Genomic DNA, 21,889 nt, shown 5'->3' on the forward strand with positions numbered 1-21,889 from the left:
ATATTCTTATAGTAGCACTCTAAAAATCTTTAGTTATGATGTTTTTAAAATCTTTTAAAATTTTCTCTAAATTTTAAATTTAAAATTTAAAATTCTTAGGGTTACTCGCCCTATGTCTAAGTGCTGGAGCGGCTAGTTCTTGAGATAGATAGATAGATAGATAGAAACTCATTCGATTTGGATTGTAATGTTTTGATTCTGCGCACAGCTGAGGGCTAATTCGAGACAATTTTTAATTTTTCGCAAATTTTACGAGTCTTTGTTACGACAAACATCGATACAAACAATACACAGGGTTAAAATACACGTATCTGTGCATCTTCGAATTGCCCTGTTTCCAGTTGACAGATGTGCAGAGACGTGCTCCTTGTTCACAGAAACTGGCCGGGTGTTGTTCTGCCTTTTATCATGTTACTGTCGCGTGATCGGTTTAATTGGGGACTTACAGAACGTAACTACGAATAACTACGATAGTCTCACTGAGTTACACACTCCAAAGTTCACTGTCCCCACATCATGTATAAAATCTTCTCAGTATTCAGCAGCCGTTGCTTGTTAGCGACTTCAAACAGCGGATGATCCCCTTCCTCTCGGTTTCCGAACTGCCCCGACAGCGATATATATTTATTGGACAAAGCTATTTAGGACAAATTAGTAAAGAGAATGCAGAAATTGTCCTGTATAAATTGCCGGCAGGTCTTACGATTTCGGAGTTAAATATACAAAATGGAGAAAACTGTACATTTCTTAAATTTTTTCGTTAATAATATTATACATAATATCATATGGGATTAAAGTGCGGCCGGTGCGTAAGGCTCACAACCTCACTGCCATCTGTGAGCCGATTGTCTAGAAACTGTGACAGCCTCGACGTCTCACAACCCTATACGCCTCCACGGTCTAATACAGGGATAGCTTTGCCTTTTATGTCCGCTAAGCAACAAATGAACAGCGACAGAGGAACTAATTATGTAGGATAATTAGTGAGAGTTGAGTCAAATGAGTTGAGTCGACAGCTGGAGCAATGAGTGAGTTGCCAGCCGGTAAGAATGTGAGCAGGGAAGCAGAGGGCAGTGTTGGAATCCGTCACCAGGCAACTACTGATGAAGTCACAGCAAACTGAGTACGTTCTGTAGTGAATTGTAGATTGTATAAATTATCGATAGGGCTATAGTTACTTATAGTTACGTTAAGGGTTCAATAAATCCAGTTACCAATCCAAACCCCGTCTATAGTCACACTCATACACGTATCAATATTTTAATCGTTCTGAGACCGTAAGTTGTGTTCAGAGTGAATGTTGTTGTTTTGAATACATTTTTACTACACTCCACTAAAACTGATATGAAGTGTCTAAAATATTTTTTCTCATAAGTACTCATTGACAGTGACAAATTATTACGTCATATGAAGAAAATTACTAACATGTCAGTGACGCCATTGAACAGGAACCGAAATCACCATGCCGGAGATTTCATTTAACATGTGGTACTTTCCTTCCGTACGGTTGGCCACTTAGCGTATGACGTGTCTCAGCTATGATATTTGTAAAAGTGTTTTATATCGAACTGCAGTCGGTATAACTACGGACTACGGGCTCGACGGCCTGGCATCAATTCCCCATAAGGACAAGAAATTTTTCTTTACTCCACAGCCCAGACCGGATCCGATGTCCACCCATCCTCATATTCAGTAGGAACTTGCGGACATGATAAGCGTGACTCCTCCTCTCTCTCTCTCTCTCTCTCTCTCTCTCGATAGATTTTGTTTGAAACTTCTATCTTGCCGGAGAATATCTGCCTAGTTAGGCTCTAGATGAGAGTAAAACCTGAAGTAAGCCGTGTGTTACTATTGCTCGATTTCAACCAAATTTGAATGTATCGGCAACTAGCTAATTCCATTCAGCTGAGCCCTTCTTGGGAAGCCTCAATTTGCACAGCTACTCAAAAATTACCCAAAACTTTATGGAACCAGAAGGTTTATTACCGTGTTCAAAATAACCCTCCATTGATCCCCATCCTGAGCAAGATCAATCCAATCCATACCACCCCATTCTGTCTCTTTAAGATCTATTTCAATATTATCCTCCCACCTACGTCTAAGTATTTCTAGGGGTCTCTTTCTTTCTGGATTTCCCACCAATAACCTACATGCATTCCTCTTCTCCCCATTCGTGCTACATTCCCTACCAACTTCATCCTCGTTGACTTCATCGTTTTAAATATATTTTGAGAAGAGTACAATTTATGAAGCTCCTCATTATGCAGTTTTCTCCAGCCTCCTCTGACTTCATATAACTGTTCAGTCCAAATATTCTCCTCAACACCCTGTTCTCAAACACCTTCAGTCTATGTTCCTCCCTTAACGTCAGAGACAAAGTTTCACAACCATACATAACCACAGCAAAATTATACTTCTGTATATTTTTCTGGAATGTGTCAACAAACTGCCGTTGAATGTAAGCTGTAAAATTTCAAGAAAATCTCTGCATCGGGTCACAAGAGACAGTGGCGAAGCCTGTAGGCACATGTCTGCGACTTGTTCGGTGTGGACGCCCCAAACATTTCCTCCAGTCGCGTGTATATTTGTGCGCTGTATGTTTATACATTAAATCACTGATCTTATAGCAAATAATAAAATCCATTTCATAGAAACTTTTAATATTTTAAAAGCTTTCTTGATCAATGATGGTAACCAGTGATCTTATTATCCACATAGGTCCATGAAGGACATCTTGAGAGCTCAGTGGAGGTTGCGCACAGGGTTCAGGCAAAACTGATGCCTAGCGTGGAGCAAATCCTGGTAAGTCCATGGAATCGCCCTCTAACAGCTTTATATATTAACCCTTTAAAGCACAGTGGTTACTATACTTACCATCTGCTTTAACACTGGAAATTTTTCGTATTATTTCTAATATCGTAGTCTCCTGGGTTATGACATCCTGTAGATTTGTTGGCAGATACAGATCTGTAGGAAGGACACACTGCTCCCATCCTCATGGCTGAAGGCAGCGTATTCGTCCAAAATGTTTTTATTTGTCCAAGGAGGCAACATACTTCTCAGAAACGTCTGTATCCGCCTATAAAATGTTTCCGAATTTCAGTGGATCTCGGAGAAAAATTTGTGGTGATGAATTGAGAGCAAAGAATGAATGAAGCGATTATTTATGTCCTTACGAACGGTTTTATTTCAAACGAATGAGCGTTTTCAAGAAACGAGAAGCACCGTGTGAGATTTGAGCTTCTCAAATCGTTAAGTCTGTGGTCTCCTGGAACGTAACACCGTGCAGATTGGTAGACACGTACCAACATTTCAGAGTCTGTCTTCCTTTTCTATCATCCTTTTTTAATTAAATCTATAAATCCAGGGGAAATACAAGCTACAGTTTAGGAAGATTATTTGGGAGAAAAGTTAGTAAGAACACCTAACAAACCGCACGGCAAAGAAACTATTCTTGCAAAATATATTTCACATTCGTAAGGAAGAAATGTTGGCCTATTTGTTCCACCGTTAACATGGGTAAATTAAAATAAGAATATAAATGCATCTGAGTTGTGTCATTTCTTGGATCTTAAATTTTGAAATCATGGAAGTTAACGACGTTTCCGAGGAACTTCATACCTCCATCTTGAAAGTGTTAAGATTAAGCCAAGAAAGAATCAATTACTCTAACCCCTGCTTGTTTCTCCTTTACTGCTTGGTTGCCTTACTCTTTGACCTTGAAAATGGAAGCTGCACATTCCTCCGAAACGTCGGTAAACTTCTACGGAATATACAGCACCACATACCGGAAGAAAACATTATGATTTCCGTGATAAACTCAGTTCAACAAATCTTGAGATATTAATTGCACTTTACTTACTACACTTTAACATTGAATGCTCTGAGGTTACCTGTATGTGAATCGTCTCTCCTCTTATCGATAGTTGAACATTCGATGACGTAATAGGGTAACGGGAAGGGGGGGGGTAGAGGCCGTTTAAGACTGGACAATTAAAATTGCTTCTGTAATAAGAGACTAAGGTAGGACAAACGGCTTTCGTAATGGCTTGATCTCTGTCACGAGCACTATGCGCCTTCATTAAATTCCTTCTCATTTTAAAAATAATTCGTTGGCTTACATAACGAAATAGAATTCCCACTAGATTTCTGGTCTGACTCCAGGCGCAAACAAAAGAGCAGAGACCCGAGCTCCAGTTGCACGCATGCGCCACTGCGGTATGTCCTCAGGCATTTGTAGCATTCATGGAACAGAGCCAATCAAATTATTGCTTCCTTGGGTTTCTTTTCGGCCCTGAACATAGTTACAGTATGCTCATCCGAAACGCCAAGAACTTCCACCAGAATACACTACTTCACATCCCTGAATCTAGCACTGTTCATAACAGCGACTGGGCGTGAAGTCCGAAGAATCGGGGATCAGTTCCCGAAAAGTGCATAAGATTTCTTCTTTTCGTAGTGTCCAGACCGGCACTGAGACCCACAGAGCCACTTGTCGAATTGGTACCAAAGCATCTGTCCTTGGGGATAAAGCAGCCGGGACCTGAAGCTGACCACCCACTTCCATCTAGTGTCCAGTACGTTTTCACAGTGTGCTTGTTAAATAAGGCCGCACCATAGCTCAGACAGTTAGTCGCTGGCTTCCCATTGCTGCAGCCCGGGTTCGAGGCCAGGTTAGGTCATTTGGGATTTAAGGTAGACAAAGTGGCGCCGGGGCAGGGTTCCTTCGAGTACTTCGGTTTCCCCTGCCAGTCTTCATTCCACCAATTGCCCCACAATCACCCTCACCCATCATCTTGGGTTAGTACAGTACGCCAATAGAGGCCGCAGTACCAAGTGGACTCAGTCTCACCCCACTAAGATTAATGAAAAACGGAGGAAATATCTGTTAAAATGTGTCATAGCCTATAATTAAAACACGTTGACTGTAGAGAATGTTCACTTGGTAGACCAGGAAGAAGATGGAGGATAGTTTGAAGATTTAAGAAGAGTTGTGAATCTTTTGTGCACTTACCGGCGCTTTAAAATGTAGGCTATATAGCTTCGAATTACAACTTGATTGATGAATATAAAATTATCCCTGTCACAGGCCGTGGAGTCCCATAGGATTGTGAGACGTCGAGGCTCCTACATTTTCTCTAGGCAATCGGGCAACAGATGGCAGTGGGGTTGTCAGTCTTACGCGCAGGCCGACCGTCCTTCACCTCCAGGAAGATTCCTGGTACTCATTTCTGTTAGAGGTTGAGTCGACCCCAGGGCTGTAGTACAGCTCAAAGGATTAGGGCAATTGAAAAACGCAATGACCTTATCGGGAATCGAAACTGCGACCTTCCGGTTTGTAACATAGTGCCTCAACCATCTACCATACCGCGTACCCCACAGGTTGATATATTATGATAAATTAGAATGGGTTTGGCATAATTGAAGTACAATCCGGATATTTCTTGGAGGGGCTAAGAAAAACCGCGGAATGCCTCAGTCAGGATACTGTGTGTCCTTGCCAATTACGTCCCAACTCCAGCCTGAGCTCGCTGATTTCCTTTGGTGAACAAAGTCCTAAGATACGACGAAGAATTCAGAGAGCCGTGGAGACGAGATTTGAAATCAAAGTAAATCTTGTCTTGTACGTAAAGACGTGCGTTTTCTTTGATCTGTTTTGGGAGAGACCAGAATAGGGGGGTTCACCTTTTGTTGTCGCAGGACGTTCCATATTAGACTGCATTTCCTTCTTTAACATCAGGTTACAGCCGCCGAAATGCGTTCTGCAACATCGGCAGACAATGATACAGTTGTAAATACGAGAGGAACAACATTCAGAGATTTCAGTTTCGACATCTGCTCCTTCCATTAGACATAACGTATCCGGTTACTTCTGTTTCTTGTTCGTTCGTGTAGACAGTTGCCTTTCCTTCCGAAAACCATTTAAGAGACGCGATAAGATGTCTTGTAATTCGATAGGTATTTACCAATGTCTCAAAGGATCCTGATGTCTTCAACTTCGAAAAGTAAATATTGTAATCTTGTATTTACCAAAGTTTCGGAGAAACCTGCTGCCTCCATTTTCAGGTTAAAAATTGTAATACCATATTATATTTACCAGCGTTGCAAATGACCTTTTTCTGTCTTTATATTCAAGGAAGAATCGTATAATATTAAGGACATTTCGAAAGAACCTGCTTCCTCCATCTTCATGATAAAAATCATAATCTCATAGATATTTACCAGTGTTGCAAATGCTTTTTTTATCTCTATATTTAAAAAAAATAGTGTAATAGTAAGGACATTTCGGAGGAACCTGTAGCATCCATCTTCAAGTTAAAAATTGTAACCACACATATATTTATCAGTGTTGCAAACAATTTTTTCTGTCTTTGTATTCAAGAAGGAATGGTGTAATATTAAGAACGTTTCGGAGGAAGCTGCTGCTTCAATTTTCAGGTTAAAATATTGTAATCTCATATGTATTTACCAGTGTTGCGAACGATCTTTTCCTGTCTTTATATTCAAGAAAGAATGATGTAATATTACGGACGTTTCAGAGGGACATGCTGTTCCTTATTCAGGTTAGAAAAATATATGATATATATTTATAGATGTTTCGAAGGAATGTGTCTCTTCAGTCTTCAGGGTATAATTACTCCACCACAAACATGGAGACAGGAGGTTCCTTCGAAAGACTGCTAAATATGTACCAATGTATGATTTGAGGTTTTCACGGCGGTGACTATGAAGAATGCCGTCTTCTGGGATTTGGCGTCATGTAGATAATTTATTAACCGACGTTTCGGAGGAACGTATCGCCTCCATCTTCAAGCTATAAGACACCTCACGCTGGTTCGTTATTCACGGATTTCTTATACCCTGAAGATTGAGGCAATGCGTTCCTTGGAAACGTTGGTTAACAAAATATCTGCACAACGCCACATCCCAGAAGCCGACATTCTTCAATATGTACCAAATTACACGGCGTCACATGGCAGAAGACTGTAATCGTCATAAACTTAAGTCCAACCAAAGAAAGTGCAGTAAGTTTCCTTCCCGTTTCTGTGAGCAAACCGTCTCATCTTTCGGAGAATTGGTTCTACACCTGCAGTCGGCAACAGGAAATCAATGTAATATGTTTGCATGTTGTGCGAGGGATGTGGAAACTGACCGCGTTTTACAGCCTGCGGTCACATAAGTGGTTCCATATACAGGATGTTCAATTTAAAATGAACAAATTTATAATATTTTAAGTTCGAATTTAACGAGAAATATTTTCTGTTTCCGATTTTCCACTAGTGTGTTTAATAAGATTATTGTCTTCTTGGTAGTTATCAGGGAGTTATAAACCCATATATCGCTGGAAATTTCTGCCTCCCATCTTCATGATTCCAAGGATCACAGTTCTAAGAACTGTAGTAATAGTCGTACAAGGTATATACATGCGTACATGGTACAGGTAATTCAATTTCTTAGAGAGATGTATGAAAACTTAGGAACAATCCCTATGCAAGTACAAGAGTAAAACAGGTCTATATGAACGATTCAAGGCTATAACGGTGGTGGTTGGGTTATAACATCGTGTAGCTCGATAGATCCGGTCTAGCAAACCGAAATTAACGGACGTGGAGATTCGTTGCGCTGACCACGCGACACAATCTAACCGCTAATGTTGGCACTAACTTCGACGACAAGCGGCAGTCGCTCGGTCGGTATAGTTCGCTTAAGCCAATTGCAAACTCAGCAATAAGGATGGGGTAAGCTTGTTGGTTGGTTCCTTGGGTTGCAGTTAAACCCTGAAGATGGAGGCAGTACGTTCCTCACAAGACTTCGTTATGTCAGGTCCCACAGTCAGCGCTGTGAGAATTCAATATTCAAAGATGATGTTGCTTTGTTTTCCGCAAAACTTTCTCGATTATATCAACCATTGTAAGTTTCTCGTATAGCGACTACCTAGGAGCTGAAAGATTGACGTGTCGGAGTTTGAGTCTCGGTAGGGTGTAGAACTCTTTCTTCTCCACGTCGTCCAGACCGAATTCGGGGTTCACACAACCTCCTCTTTCCCCAGGGGTGAAGAAGCAGGGGCGTGAAGCTGACCACTCACTTCCAGCTAGTACCGACGTCAAGAAAATGTGGATTCATACATCTAATCCAGGGCCACGCCGTAGCGTAGTTGGTTGAGGCACTATGCTACAAGCAGGAAGGTCGCGACTACTACTCCCGATGAGGTAGATTTTCTCAATTTACCTAATCCTTCCAGCGACACTATTGCTCTGGGGTCCACTCGCCCCCCAACAGATATGAGTACCAGGAATCTTCTGGGGAGGAAAATGCGGCCGGCGCGTAAAGCTGACAAACTTACAGCCATCTGTGAACTGACTGTCTAGAGAAAATGTGAGACCCTCAACGTCTCACAACCCTATGGGCCTTCGCGGTCTGTTACAAGGATAGCTTTACTTTTTACCCTTTTTACATCCACTCCCTCATACACCTTCATGGCGTATTGTTTAATTATTTAAGCACAGTGACAATATGACTATTTTTACTGTAAGCTTCTCAGGAAACACTAGTATCCGTGTAGTTATAAGCCTATATTGTAATTTACTTTCTTAGTACTCATAATTGTAACACTCTGTATATAAAGTGATCCTGTGTGTTTAGTCTGTTGAATACCTAACAGCAAGATCCAGACAATGTGGGGAGTGGAGACCCAGATATTAAGCACATATGGCGTTTATTGAGGCTGTTATTCAGGACATTTCATGTCGATATCTAGGTCTAGATAACAACCGTCGACGCACCGGTAAAATGGTAACTTTGTTTTGGTGGTTACGTAATGTTCGCAAACGGTAAAAGTTGAAATTTGGAAGGAACAAACTGTAGAATAAAATATGCGTAAGTAAAGTACTACCTCATAGAATGTGACGCCATATAGTCTGGTAGATAATACGAACGTGTCAGAGGAAAGTTTGGGCCATTTCTGTCCTGAAGATGGGAGCAGCGTGTTTCTCCTAAATGTAGGCAACTTGGTACAGATTCCACTTCCTGTAAGAGGAGACGGCTGCCTTTAAATCGCTGCAGACAGCCTCAGCCTCAAACCTCGGGTAGGGGAGAAGTTTAGTTAATTAACAAATATAAGATTAAACCACGCGTTGTTAACTAAATGTAACTATGGATCAGGGTCCTTGATGAGCTAATCGTCCCTCAACTAGTAATACAGTTCACCGCTTTCTAATGAACCCTAAGGTACACTGCGTTGTTCAGCTTGTTCGCCACTGGTCCCTATCCTGAGCCAGATCAATCCAGTCCATAACGCCCCCTCCTATCTCTCTAAGATTCATTTTAATATTTTCCATCTAACTACGCCTAGATATTCTAAGAAGTTTCTTCCATTCGGGTTTCCTGATAAAGAAATACGCGCACCTCAACTCTCATGTGTTCTTCATATATTGCCCATCACGTTCTCCTTGATTTGACCATCCTAATAATAATTTGTTACAGAGTACAAATTATGAAGTTCTTCATTACGAATTTATATATGTTTTTCAGTTCATTATTTTCTCTTGAGTCAATACATGGCACTTACTACGATTCTGAAACTGATGTAATTTAATCCTATGAAATACAGCGGTAACCAGATAAACCATCAGATTCCAGAAGGTTCTGTCTGTGGTTTGTAGCATAAATTCCTACCTCCCTTTCTATCCTAGTTCCACGAATGTGCGTGCTTTAACACAATTTTTATTGCATATTTTCCTGGAGACATCTCCTGTAAAACTACGCCGATTAGGTTAGGTCCGCTTGCTCCAAAATTCTATGCAATTCAATATGCAGCACTCATCCTACCAACCGACAATGAAAGCGTCGTTGAACACCCTACGAACTTGTTATGGTTCTCACAATAAACAGCGATTATTGTCCTAAAGAGCATTAACCGGTTTGGCCTTGTGATGGAGACGTAATGTGTTTCCTGTGAGGTACGTACTGAACTCTGCATTCTGCCCACACAGTGTATTTATGTGTTGTTGGTACCCAATTCCACGTTGCACTGCATGCCTCATGTGCAGCCCTCCCATTGTTAACATCAAAATTTCGCCTTAATATAGCCCTCCCAACGTTAGCAAAAACAAACAAACAAAAATCCGATCATATGCTCTATCTTTACCAGAAGGACAAGCCGGCACTGCCTGGGAACCTTCAAAATCGGAGATATAGATTCATTCCCCCCCCCCTCCCAATGTAGTGTCTCTCACTACGACCACCACTTCTTCTCTCTCTCTATCACAGTGAAAGCAGACGATAAGACCTTGCTTCTAATTTATGTGTTCCGTATGGTTCTCACAATAAAGAGCGATTATTTCCCTAAACGACATTAACCGGTTGGGCTTTGTAGCGGAGACCTAATGTGTTTCCTGTGAGGTACGGACTGAACTCTGCATTCTGCCCACACAGTGTATTTATGTGTTCTGTATGGTTCTCACAATAAACAGCGATTATTTCCCTAAACAGCATTAACCGGTTGGGTTTTGTAGCGGAGACGTAATGTGTTTCCTGTGAGGTACGGACTGAATTCATAATTAATATAAACGTTTTACTGCAAGAGGAACACCCGTGTGGAGGCGGGGTCGAATACTTTCACTGTGACCCTGCGAGTCGTAGGAGGTGACGAAAAGAGAAGTCTCAAATCTGAGACAATAAAATATGGTCGCGAGTTCCAAGGGACTCGGGCCTGAGAAAAACTGCGCTGGCAAGAGTCAGCAGCATATATAAAAGACTTACCCGTTGTCTCGTCAGAGAGGGCGCCCCATAAAAACAAGATCGTATCTGTCAAATAGTAATGAATATCTGGTCATGTGCTCCAGTTGGGACTCGTCACCACGACAGACAGACTCACTGACCGTCAGTTCCAATGTGACTTTGACTTTGACTGCAAGAGGAATACTTTTCAATATCACGCTATATGTGCGATACGTACACTTGACAAAAGCCCAAGTATATGCACAAGAGACAAACTCATCTTCTCGTCAGAGAGGATGTTACATACCTACAATTCAAAGGGGTTGACGCTAAGACGAACTGATTGGCAGTAAACCATCAGTCATAAAGTAACTTTGACGTTGAAAAAGGAAGATTTTTGTAACATGTTATATGCGATACTTGTCGAAAGGACAAGCATATTCATAAATGAGCCCATTTTCTCGCCAGAGAGGACGTAATAATAGGACTTCCAAGAGTTCAGTTGAAGAAAATATCTCTGATCGTAAATCTCAAGGGGCTCGACGCGAAGGCGAACAGATTATCGGCAAACCGCCAGTTGTAAAGTGACACTGATTCTGACTCTGACTCTGACTCTGAGATTAATATCAGGCTTTATAACAAATGAACTGTTTTGTTACTAATGCACATAAATGTGGTACCCAGAGATTTCCAGACGATACGAGTATAAGAATGTCTGAAGAGCATCAGTGAACAGCACATCCCAGTACCTTACACACAGATTGCTAATGACTACCTCGAGCTTGCAGCCATAGCGAGCCAGTAAAAGAGCTTTGTGCAGCCTCAGCGAGCCCGTAAGACAGCTGTGTGCAGCCTCAGCGAGCCAGTAAGACAGCTGTGTGTAGCCTCAGCGAGCTAGTAAGACAGCTATGTGCAGCCTCAACGAACCAGTAAGAGAGCTGTGTGCAGACTCAGCGAGCCAGTAACAGAGCTGTGTGCAGCCTCAGTGAACCAGTAAGAGAGCTGTGTGCAACCTGAGCGAGCCAGTAAGAGAGCTATGTGCAGCCTCAGCGAGCCAGTAAGAGAGCTGTGTGTAGCCTCAGCGAGCCAGTAAAACAGCTATGTGCAGCCTTAACGAACCAGTAAGAGAGCTGTGTGCAGCCTCAGCGAGCCAGTAAGAGAGCTGTGTGCAGCCTCAGCGAGCTAGTAAGACAGCTATGTGCAGCCTCAACGAACCAGTAAGAGAGCTGTGTGCAGCCTCAGCGATCTAGTAAGACAGCTGTATGCAGCCTCTTTCTCAGAGCTGCGTTGGCGTGCATAGGAAAGGACGGGATGCAATTCTGCAATGTAATGACGAGATAAACCACAGAGACAAGGAGGAGGACGAGGACATAAGAAAGAAATGAACAAAAGAAAGAGAGAAAGAATGGACCAATAAATAAACAAACCAAATTTTAAAGAGCAGAATTTGCATACTAATGAGCAGCTTCATAACCTGTGCTTTTCGCCAAGTGCAATTTGAATGATCCAAGTCAAGGAGGATGAGATGGGCAGTGCATGTAGCACGAATGGGTGAAGAGGAAAGGATATAGGATATTGATGGGAAAGCCAGAAGGAAAGAGACGACTAAGAAGACCAAGACGTAGGTGGGTGCATGATATTAAAATGGATCTTAGAGAGAACACTTCTGGGTTCCATAAAATGCTGGGAAGTTCTTGAATAGGTGAACAACTGGTGGCTCCTCAGGAACGGCTCAGCTCCGTGAAGCTAGATAGTTAGTTGTGCGTATATGATGAAAGAAATTGCCAGAAGGACGCAGATAAGTAAATAACATTATTCACATCTTCCGACTGCAAAGGCCGCGGGAAAATATTCTCGTTGGGCTCAGTATTGATGCCTCATGAAAACTGTACTAATAATTCCCACTGTTTGTAGTTATATGTTTACTATATCTGATACACTTTATGTTTCCTGTAACACACGCGACGGTATATGGACCATGGTTTATACAGTCAGCGGCTTAGGGGGTTATTAAGTTACAGCTGTGTGAAGACATTCTCGGTTGATCGGAAGACGAGAAGCCTGTCTCTCTCATTAAGTCATTTTTTTGTGTGAATGTTGCATGATACAACAGCTCAGTAGCCGCGGCCTGTGCTCGTAATGACGACGAACTGGTGTTCAATTCGCAGCGCCGCCCGGAAATGACGGCCACACACAGAACTATGTTATGTGCAACACAGGCCTACAAGGCTTATGTTTACTAATGACCTACGGTAGGAACCTTCTCTGGCATCCAATAATCAATCAAGTAAACTAGAAAAAGCTATCCCTGTACCAGGCCGTGGAGGCCCATAGAGTTGTGAGATATCGAGGCTCCTACATTTCCTAGACAATTTGCTCGTAGATGGCGGTCAGGTTGTTAGCCTTACGCGCCGCCCACCCTTCACCCACAGAAAGAATCCTGGTAGCCTTTTCTGTTATAGGTTAAGTGGAACCCAGGGCCATAGGGTGGCTGGAAGAATTAGGTCAATTTAAAAATTCTATTACCTCATCAGGAACCGAATTCGCGACCCTCCGGCTTTTAACATAGTGCCTCAATAAACTATTCTACGATGTTCCCCTGTCGAATAATATAAGTTTAAAAATAATCATGTAGCTTTTCTTCAAATTAACTTAATTCTGATTAAATTAAACCAGGTGATCCGCATGCGAAGCAAGCCCTAGAGATTTGTAACCGAAGGAAACGGAGAGGGTTTGAAACAGGGTAAAGCCCCAGGAAGTGACATATTTTTCTAAATCATTTTTAGAATTAAGTTTGTATTTCATAGAAAACTGTTACTTCAACACCGAGCCCAATCGTTTAATGCTATTTTTTTTTGGGGGGGGGGGGATTTTTTTTTTATTNTCGAGAATAAGCAGCAATATATAAGTAAGCCCACATGATGCGCAGAATGCAAAGTTTTTGTCTGTTAAAGCAGGTGGTACATTTACCACTTAGCGTTAAACAGTCAATAAGATTTAACACAAAACTCCTTGTACGAAACCTGAAGAAAATTGTCCAATAGGAAGACCACGGAATAGATGAAAAGACTATGTTAAAATGTATCTTAAAAATATGATGATAGGGTGTGGATTGGATTGATATGGCTGAGGTGGGACCAATGACGTGCTGTTGTGAACGCGGTAACGAACATACGTGTTCCATAAAATGTAGGGACTAGTTTGAGGGGCTGAGCGGCTCTTAGTCATTAGGGCTTTAAAGCGTTGAAGGCAATCTTGTCGGCATTGCGTGAAGCATTTAAATTCGTTTCTGCTGCTCCGCTGTTGAGGTGGACACATTTATGGTTATGTTGCTGTTGACGTAACTAGGATCCCCTTTTGTTTTGCTCGTGAATGTCACGGTTATGGAATAACTAATCAAGATAAAAATGTACTTAACAATGCAGAAGACCTATAAAGTGTAGCATATATGTTATAGCTGACAATTATAATGTCTTTTTGTAAACCAGAAATTACCTCGTAAGGCAATTAACAAGGTCAATAAAATAACTGTCCCTTACTCAGCATCATCAACTAATGTATAACATTTACATTTCAACTCTGTCGGTCATAAAGTAATATTTAATGTGTCCAATACGGCAGTTCTTTAACAGTTAACAAAATAATTTTGACACAAATTTCGTAAATACTTTTAGGTTTCTTTGAAAAAGGATGTCACGTTTCTTGTTCAGGAATTAATGTTATAGGTACAAACTCTGGCTATGAATCTCAGATATCAAGCAGAACATCTATAGATGTCTGTTTGTATAGCAATAAAGGACTTCATATTAAATAGACTTTAAAGAATTTTGACGATGGTGTATGCTATACAGAACTATAAGGCTTATTTTGGACTTTATACATCGTCTGATATATATAAGACAAAAAACCACAACAGTTCAGAGACTAGATGTGTCTCCGTCCTCAGGTGGATTTGGAAGATCCAGTCTCCAAAACGTTGTGGTTTCTTGTCTTATATATACCAGACGATGAATAAAGTCCAAAATAAGCCTTATAGTTCTGTACTTCATATTAAAGGCAAAGAGTAAATTTATAACTAATTAATTAAGCACTGCGCTACGAAGGCGTGTGGGGGAGTGGATGTACAGATCCAGGTATTATTGACCTAGTCACTGCATAGAGAAAAATGATCAAATTCACGTTCTGGCCACTTTATATCTGAGCAAACAGACCTTAGGCACCCTTTATATAGGCGACTTGGCGGCCTCAATTTCGCGTTAGGACGCCCGGAAGAAGAGAGTTTTCTTGTCACCCGAAGTGAATCGAATCACGATTCTCCGGCCACACAGCCCGCATTCCGTCGTCCTTTATCCCTCTTCACTGGTACTTCTATACGTTAAAGACTGGATTGATCTGGCTCAGGAAAGAGACCAGTGGAAGAGGGCTCTTGTGAACACGGTACTGAACCTTTGTGTTACATAAAATGAAAATTCTTGAGTAGCTGCGCAACTAGTGGCTTCTCAAAAAGGGCTCAACTACATGCAGTTAGTTAGTTATGTAGCCCCCCAGTTTCGAAACCAGCTGTGTCCTAGTGGGTGGGTGGGGGTGGGTAATTCACTTGAGGGCGGGCTGGGTGTTACGGCGGACACACATGGTGTTTGCACTGTCGCCTCCTGGACCCTCCCACTACCTCACAACAGTTCCATGTCGTTACATGGCATTATTACGTTAATCGTTGCGGATAGAAAAAAAATCATAACGACTTTTGTATAAGAAGGGAAAACTATTTAGGTCTACCTGAAACAGGCAACGTTTGTTTGGTGAATATAATGCGCTCAGTTCGGCATTGAAAAGGAGAACATGACACGAAGTAGTTGGGTATCTTGAATACTGCGGACCGTTAGCTGAACAAGTGATTAATCCAGCAGTTAGTTTTATTATCTATCCATCCACCCAATCGTATGCTGCGAACAGAATCCACGCCATTCCTAATGATGACGTAATTACTTACGTCATTATCTGGGGCATACAAAACAGCCCCAGCAAGGGGAGCCTGTATCCAGGAAGAGATCTGACAGTGCTACCAATCTAACTTTCACCATCGCTTATTTTGCCTTTAGTTTCATTATCTTTGTAGAAAGGATTTGTGCCATCACATAGTAATCGAGCAATATATTATAGTCTGGATACTTTCAGCGTAGTTAAATAACCAATTAAGCGGCCTCCGTAGTGTAGAGGTAACGTTCCCACCTCATGACTCGTGGTACGCGGGTTCAAATACCCGGCGGAGGTCGTCGAATTTTTAAGGGCGGAAAAATTCATGGAACAAGTCCTCCGGGAGGGACTTTAAGCTGCGTGTCCCGTGTCGTAACTTTACGGCACGTAATAGAACCTCATATCCCCAAAGGGGATCACTGAGCCAAATTCCAGGACGTTTCCCGCCCAACAATAGCCTCTAAGGCCTCTGATAAACGGGGGAAGCATTATAGACACCGCTAAGCAAGTGGCCGAACTCGCTTGCTGGGCGGGACTGGTGGTACGCACCATTTATCGGTAGGGTAAAGAGACTGGTAGAATATCATAGAGGGAAGCACAATAGATCAAACTGGTCGCGGTGCATGTGGAAATCCACCCTCTCTAAATAATTAACTAACTAAATAAATAACCAATTAACACATATGCACCATAGACACGGTTATCAATACAGGGGGGAGGGGACGATAAAAATGCGAGGAACCCCATACCTTCTGTTTGTAATGCTGACTAATTCCAAGGAGTTAAGTTCTTCTTGAGGAAATACACATAACGGTTGCTCGACCAAACAGGTCTGCTTAGATGCCATGCTTTAGACAAGCGTCAGGGGAGTCCTCGGTTCCAATCCCGGCAAGTACATCGTCTGTCTTGATTGAGGGTTTTAGTACTTTACTGTCTCACCAGGGAAAATGCCGGGATGGTACCTCCATTAAGCCGTGACCGCCTTCTTCCAAATCCTTTCCAATTCATCATCCAACATCAAACCATATTTAGTCTAGCTACTGGAAATGGCTTTAAATAGGCCACCAACAGAAGACGTGGAGAAATTATGAGCACTTCATGGAACCGAGAAAGTTTACTGCGATGCTCAAAAGAGGCCGCCAGTTTCGCATACCCTGAGCCAGATGAAACCACAGTCTAACATTTCGCGTCTTCTTCCTTGTTGCTCTAAGAAGTCAGAAATGTGTGGGGGCAGAAATTTAGTAGAAGAAGTGAGATGAAGGACGAGCAAGAGAGAGAGAATGGACGGCTGAGGGAAGAAAACAAAAGAAAAGTGTCCACTTATTGACCGCGGCAGCCCCTTACAATGCACAAGTCTATTTAGGACAAGATAGATTTAAGGCACATTGCCTGGACGCTTGGAAACAGCGTACGCTTACTTACGAATGCATTCGTATTTTCGAATGTTAAGTTTGCAATTAGATTAGAGGTTTCTCACGGAAAAGTATTTCCTTTTGCGATGTGGAGCCTAGAAGAAAATTAGCGTCTGTAATACGCGAAAAGAATGGCAAGATTGTTAAAAGAACATATTGTGGCATTTAGACCATCAGAAAAAAATTGTATTAAAACTCGTGAAACAAAATAGTCGCAAGAGTTCATAGGCAGAACGTGACTACGCTGGCGAGAGCCGAGCAGCAATGTAAACGATAGACCTGTGCTATCGTCAGAGTGGGCGCCCCAAGCCAACAAACCCTTAACTGTCTTACAGCAACACAAATCTGGTCTTGGGCCCCAGATGGGTGCTTGACATCAAGACAGACTGACCGTCGGTCGTAACATAACTTTGACCTTGAGTTATTCGAGAATTGCTGTAGCTGAGGCATGAGGGATTTCGGGAATCCAGAATAAGGGAAATGTTGGGAGTTGAGAGCCGCTACCAAGCAACGGCTAGGGAATACTGAGAACAATTTATATGCGGTGTGATTACAGTGATGTTTGAAGTGTGTAACTTGGTGAGAGTGCCGTAGTTATTTGTAGTTACAAGTGTGTCGGATAAATCTGATTACCACTCCATTTCCAGTAGCCACTCACGCTTACTACGTGACAATATAGTCAGAGAGAGATTGAGTACATATGAAGAGGAAAAGCAAAATCATGTGATACTAGTCAGGATTCCTTTACCGTTTTGTATGTAACCTGTATTGTGAGTAAATTAAAACCAAATGCAGGTTCAGTTATATTGTGTTTTAAAAATTAAAATTTTAAAGAATGTATTATTGGATTCAAAATTTTGTTATATTATCGGAGCCATTTCTTCTTCGATATCGGTAATTTAACGACGCTGTCAATAGCTTGACTATACTAGTATGACGTTAAATGGTAGGATGACAGATGATGAACTGGAAAGGATTTGGAAGGAAGCAGTCGGCCAATGCCGCGGTCGAAATTCTTTTGTAAACTCAGTGAACTTCTACCAGACTAAACCGCGTCACATCCCAGGATAGAGTGCTCTTCAGAGCCACGACTGTGAGAAACTAAACACCAAGTTGTCACGGCCAAAGTGGAACTGCATTTTGGATGACGGAGGAGAAGCAAGTAAAGAAAGAAGATAAAATTTTCCCGGTGCTTAAATAGTTTTTAAGTACTATGGCAATAAGATATAGGGAGTGGAGGTGTAGCTCCCCCACTCTTGACATCGGCACTAGATGGATGTGAGTGAAGAGTTTCACGCCCTGGCCTCTTTACCCTCGGGGAAAGAGCTCCCGGTACCCATTGGATAGGAGGCTGGGTGATCCCCAGTGCTGGTCTCGACGACGCGGAGAAAATTCTTCACACTACCGGGGCTCGAACTCCGACCTCCTAGTCGTCCAGCTCATAGCTAGTTGCTATACCGACTGAGCTAACCTCGCTCAAAGGAAAACCATATTTGTGCCTGACTACGCAGCAGCCTACTGAGGCGTATGGGGGGTGGGATTCAGTTTGACGCATTCTAAACCTGGGCGACAGATCAGCTTCACGTCTCGGTCGCTTAGCCCCCGAGGAAAGAGACCCCAGTACCTACTGGATTAGGGGCTGGGAATATTCTAGAGCCAGTCTGACAGCTACAGAGATGAAACAATACCTGTCCTAGCCAGGAATCGAACCCGGATTCTCTGGTCGTCCATCCCGCAGCCTAGTCACTATCATGACTGAAGAGAGCGATAATAATAATAATAATAAAGAAAGGTCGAAATATAGAGACTGAATCGATAATTCGGAAGCTCAGTGCCTTCTGCATGAACAAATTAAGGTGGAGGCCAGCGGGGTGCATGTGGTTCAAAGGAGTGCATGGTTCGACCAGTAACGGGTCTGACCTTGCAGTCGTGAGGTATCCAAATCGAATCTCGGCCAGGAAAATGGCCACCACGCTTACATATCGCGGCTTGATTTCCCTCACTTCCTCCAGTCGAACAGCGAGACTTATCCTTCGAATAGGCCATGGCCGCTTCCTTCCACATCCACTTATAACTATTCATTCACTAATCATCCTACCATCCAACACTACGCAGTCTGAGCTACTCACAGCACAGTTAAGTAAACAGTAAACAAATACTGTCTGTCTTCGGATGGATACCACTAATGGGCTTTTGTGAACACGCTAACGAACCTTCTGGTTCCACAGAAGGCGGGAATTACTTGAACAACTAACGGATTATGGGGGCACGCGGTAGCGTAATTGGTTGAGGCACAATGCTGCAAGCATACCGCCATCTGTGAGCCGATTGTCTAGAAAATGTGGCAGTCTCGACGTCGCACAACCCTATGGGCCTCCACGGTCTGTTACAGGGATACTTTTTATATTTTATGCTATTCTACACTGATCCAGAAAATCGAAATTTCAACGGGACCCTGCCTCAAGCCACCGCTTCTAACCATTCTAAATCCTCCATTTTCAAACTTCCCTTCTGTGAAGGGGGGAGGGGGAAGTCTGTCATCAAAATGCTGTTCTGCACCCCCTTCACCCAAATAAATTGTTTCTTGAGTCTTCCACGACTTTCAATCCACGTACTCTTCTAGGACTTGCTTGTCTCTTTATATCTTCGTACCTTCCTCACTTCCTTAAGCTTTACCCTATCCCAACCATGCCTATGGGCAGTGCTTGGAACTTTTAGAACAGGAAGTCTGTTGTTTCCGCGCTAAAACATAATGTCTCACATAAACGAAACAAACTCCGTGGGTTTTGTTCGTAAGCGAACTATACCGACCGAATGATCGCCGTTTGTCGGCGAAGTCAGTGTCAACTTTAGCGGATAGAGGGTGTCGCGTGGTCAGCACAACGAATCCCCATGGCCGTTAATTTCAGTTTTCTAGACCGGAGTCGCTATTTCCTTGAAATAGCTCCTCAATTATTCTCACGAGGGTGAGTGTATCCCGTTTCAGACCCAATACTTAGAAAATCTTGTAGCGCCGGGAATCGAACCCGGACCTCTGGATCTGTAGCCAGGACCGCTGACCACTAGACCACAGAGGCCGTCATAATGTCTCGCATACGTCTCCTAATTTCTTCTTCTTTGAATTGCTAGCGGAGTGCCTGTGGATGCCTACATTGGGCCTTGATTATATAAGTGCCAGCCCGAGAGAGACTATGAGTTGGTGAGCTTTGCTTCAGAGATAGCTAGTTCGAGTCCTACGCAATTCGTCAGAAGAGCAAGCCCAAAAATTCGATCTGATGATCTGTGGAGTGAAAGGCGCGTTAACCTCACGGGTATGCTAAGGGTCCCAAAGGAACCATTCTGAGGCACTAACAGGTAGGCATACGGTAAGCAGAAGGTGCCTTTGTTTATGGCGACCCCTTCAGTAGCTGATGCTGAATAACGTTAGACGATGTGATGACTGGGACACGCGGTATCGTAGTTGGTTGAGATACTACGCTACGAGCCTGAAGGTCGTGGGCTGGATTCCTAAACTTTCCAGCAGCACCATGTCCCTGAAATGGACTCAGCCTCTATTAGAAAATGAGTACCAGGAATCTTCCTGTGAGGCTAAAGGGCGGCCGGCGCGTAAGGCTGACAAACTTACCGTGATCTGTGAGCCAATTGTCTAAAAAATGTGGGAGCCTCGACGTCTCACAACAGCATGGGTCTTCACGGCCTATTACTGGGATACCTTATCATGTAATGATTAGTTTATGAATACTAAGTCCTTTCAGATGCAACACCGTATAAATTGGTAAGTAGACAGCAATCCTAAAGAACTTGGTAGTTCCATCTTCGAAGTCCGAAATGTCTACGAGACTACTTGACGTCACATTCAGCAAGACTTTGAATTGACAAGGAATTGTAGCGTGTATAGCCGTTGTTATGCAGCGATCGCGAAATGGGCAGACATACCAGGTCCGCTTCTAGGCAACGGCTCAGTAAACAAGTTACCGCGGCAACGTGTCGCTGCGCTGTAGTGAAAAACTCTTGGAAAACTCATGACTTCTGGTGGCCCGTGCAGAAATATTATAAGCAAGGGACAAAGTCAGAGATTTAGTTCAGTTGCGGGACATTAGCTGGAGAGTAACTACGTAAGCACAGAATCTAAAGAATCTTCACTGTTAAGATCCATTACCAGGAAACGACTAGTGAAAGCAAAACTCAGAATACAGCCTGTGTTGTAGTCGTTTGTAAAGAGTGTGGATCAGCGGTAGCGTTATATTTACTCGTAGTTACGATTGGTGTGTTTAAGTGGCCAATAAACCTATTCGCCAATCGAAACTCCGTCTATGGTCACAAATACACCTGACAGTTTGTCGCACTTGAGGTTCTTACGGCGTTTACTACGTTGAATATAGTCCTCTGGGTTTTGCCGCCTGCTTCTATTGATTTCTAGCTTGGCTTACTATTCTTCCTGAAGATGGAGGCGATTTAGTCCTCCGAAACATTGATCTATCCGAATAATATGGCGTTACAATCCAGAAGACCTCTCTTTCTGAAGTCAAAACAGTTTAGCTAGAGTGTTATTATAGATATTGTACACATATTTTGCTATTTATTTCTAGTATTAATTTTGAAACGTTTCTTTTCATTTTTTAAAAAAGAAAGTTTATGTTAGTGGCTGACAATGGTTATGCACCTTCTGAGACGTGACTCCTTGTAGTCTGGCGTAACTTCACAGACGTTTCGGCAAAACGAATTGCTTCCATCTTCAAGGTCTAGAGTAAACCAAGCAAGCAGCAAGGAGAGCTGATTGGCTA

The 21,889-nt window shown here is 42.6% G+C and overlaps 1 protein-coding gene across 4 annotated transcripts in view; it reads left to right on the plus strand.

Annotated features, from left to right (window-relative positions):
- LOC111872478 (transcription factor Sp9) overlaps positions 1-21,889 on the plus strand; it is a 281,569-nt gene that overhangs the window by 246,947 nt on the left and 12,733 nt on the right. For 3 of the 4 annotated variants that reach the window (XM_023866438.2, XM_033754717.1, XM_023866437.2), the window contains one exon: positions 2,719-2,802. The exons of the other annotated variant lie outside the window; for it this stretch is intronic. In XM_023866438.2, the coding sequence (XP_023722206.1) occupies positions 2,719-2,802 (84 nt within the window). The remainder of the gene's footprint in view (positions 1-2,718; positions 2,803-21,889) is intronic. 4 annotated transcript variants of the gene reach the window in all.

The sequence above is a fragment of the Cryptotermes secundus genome, unplaced genomic scaffold, assembly GCF_002891405.2.
Source record: "Cryptotermes secundus unplaced genomic scaffold, Csec_1.0 scaffold507, whole genome shotgun sequence".
NCBI classification, from domain to species: domain Eukaryota; kingdom Metazoa; phylum Arthropoda; class Insecta; order Blattodea; family Kalotermitidae; genus Cryptotermes; species Cryptotermes secundus.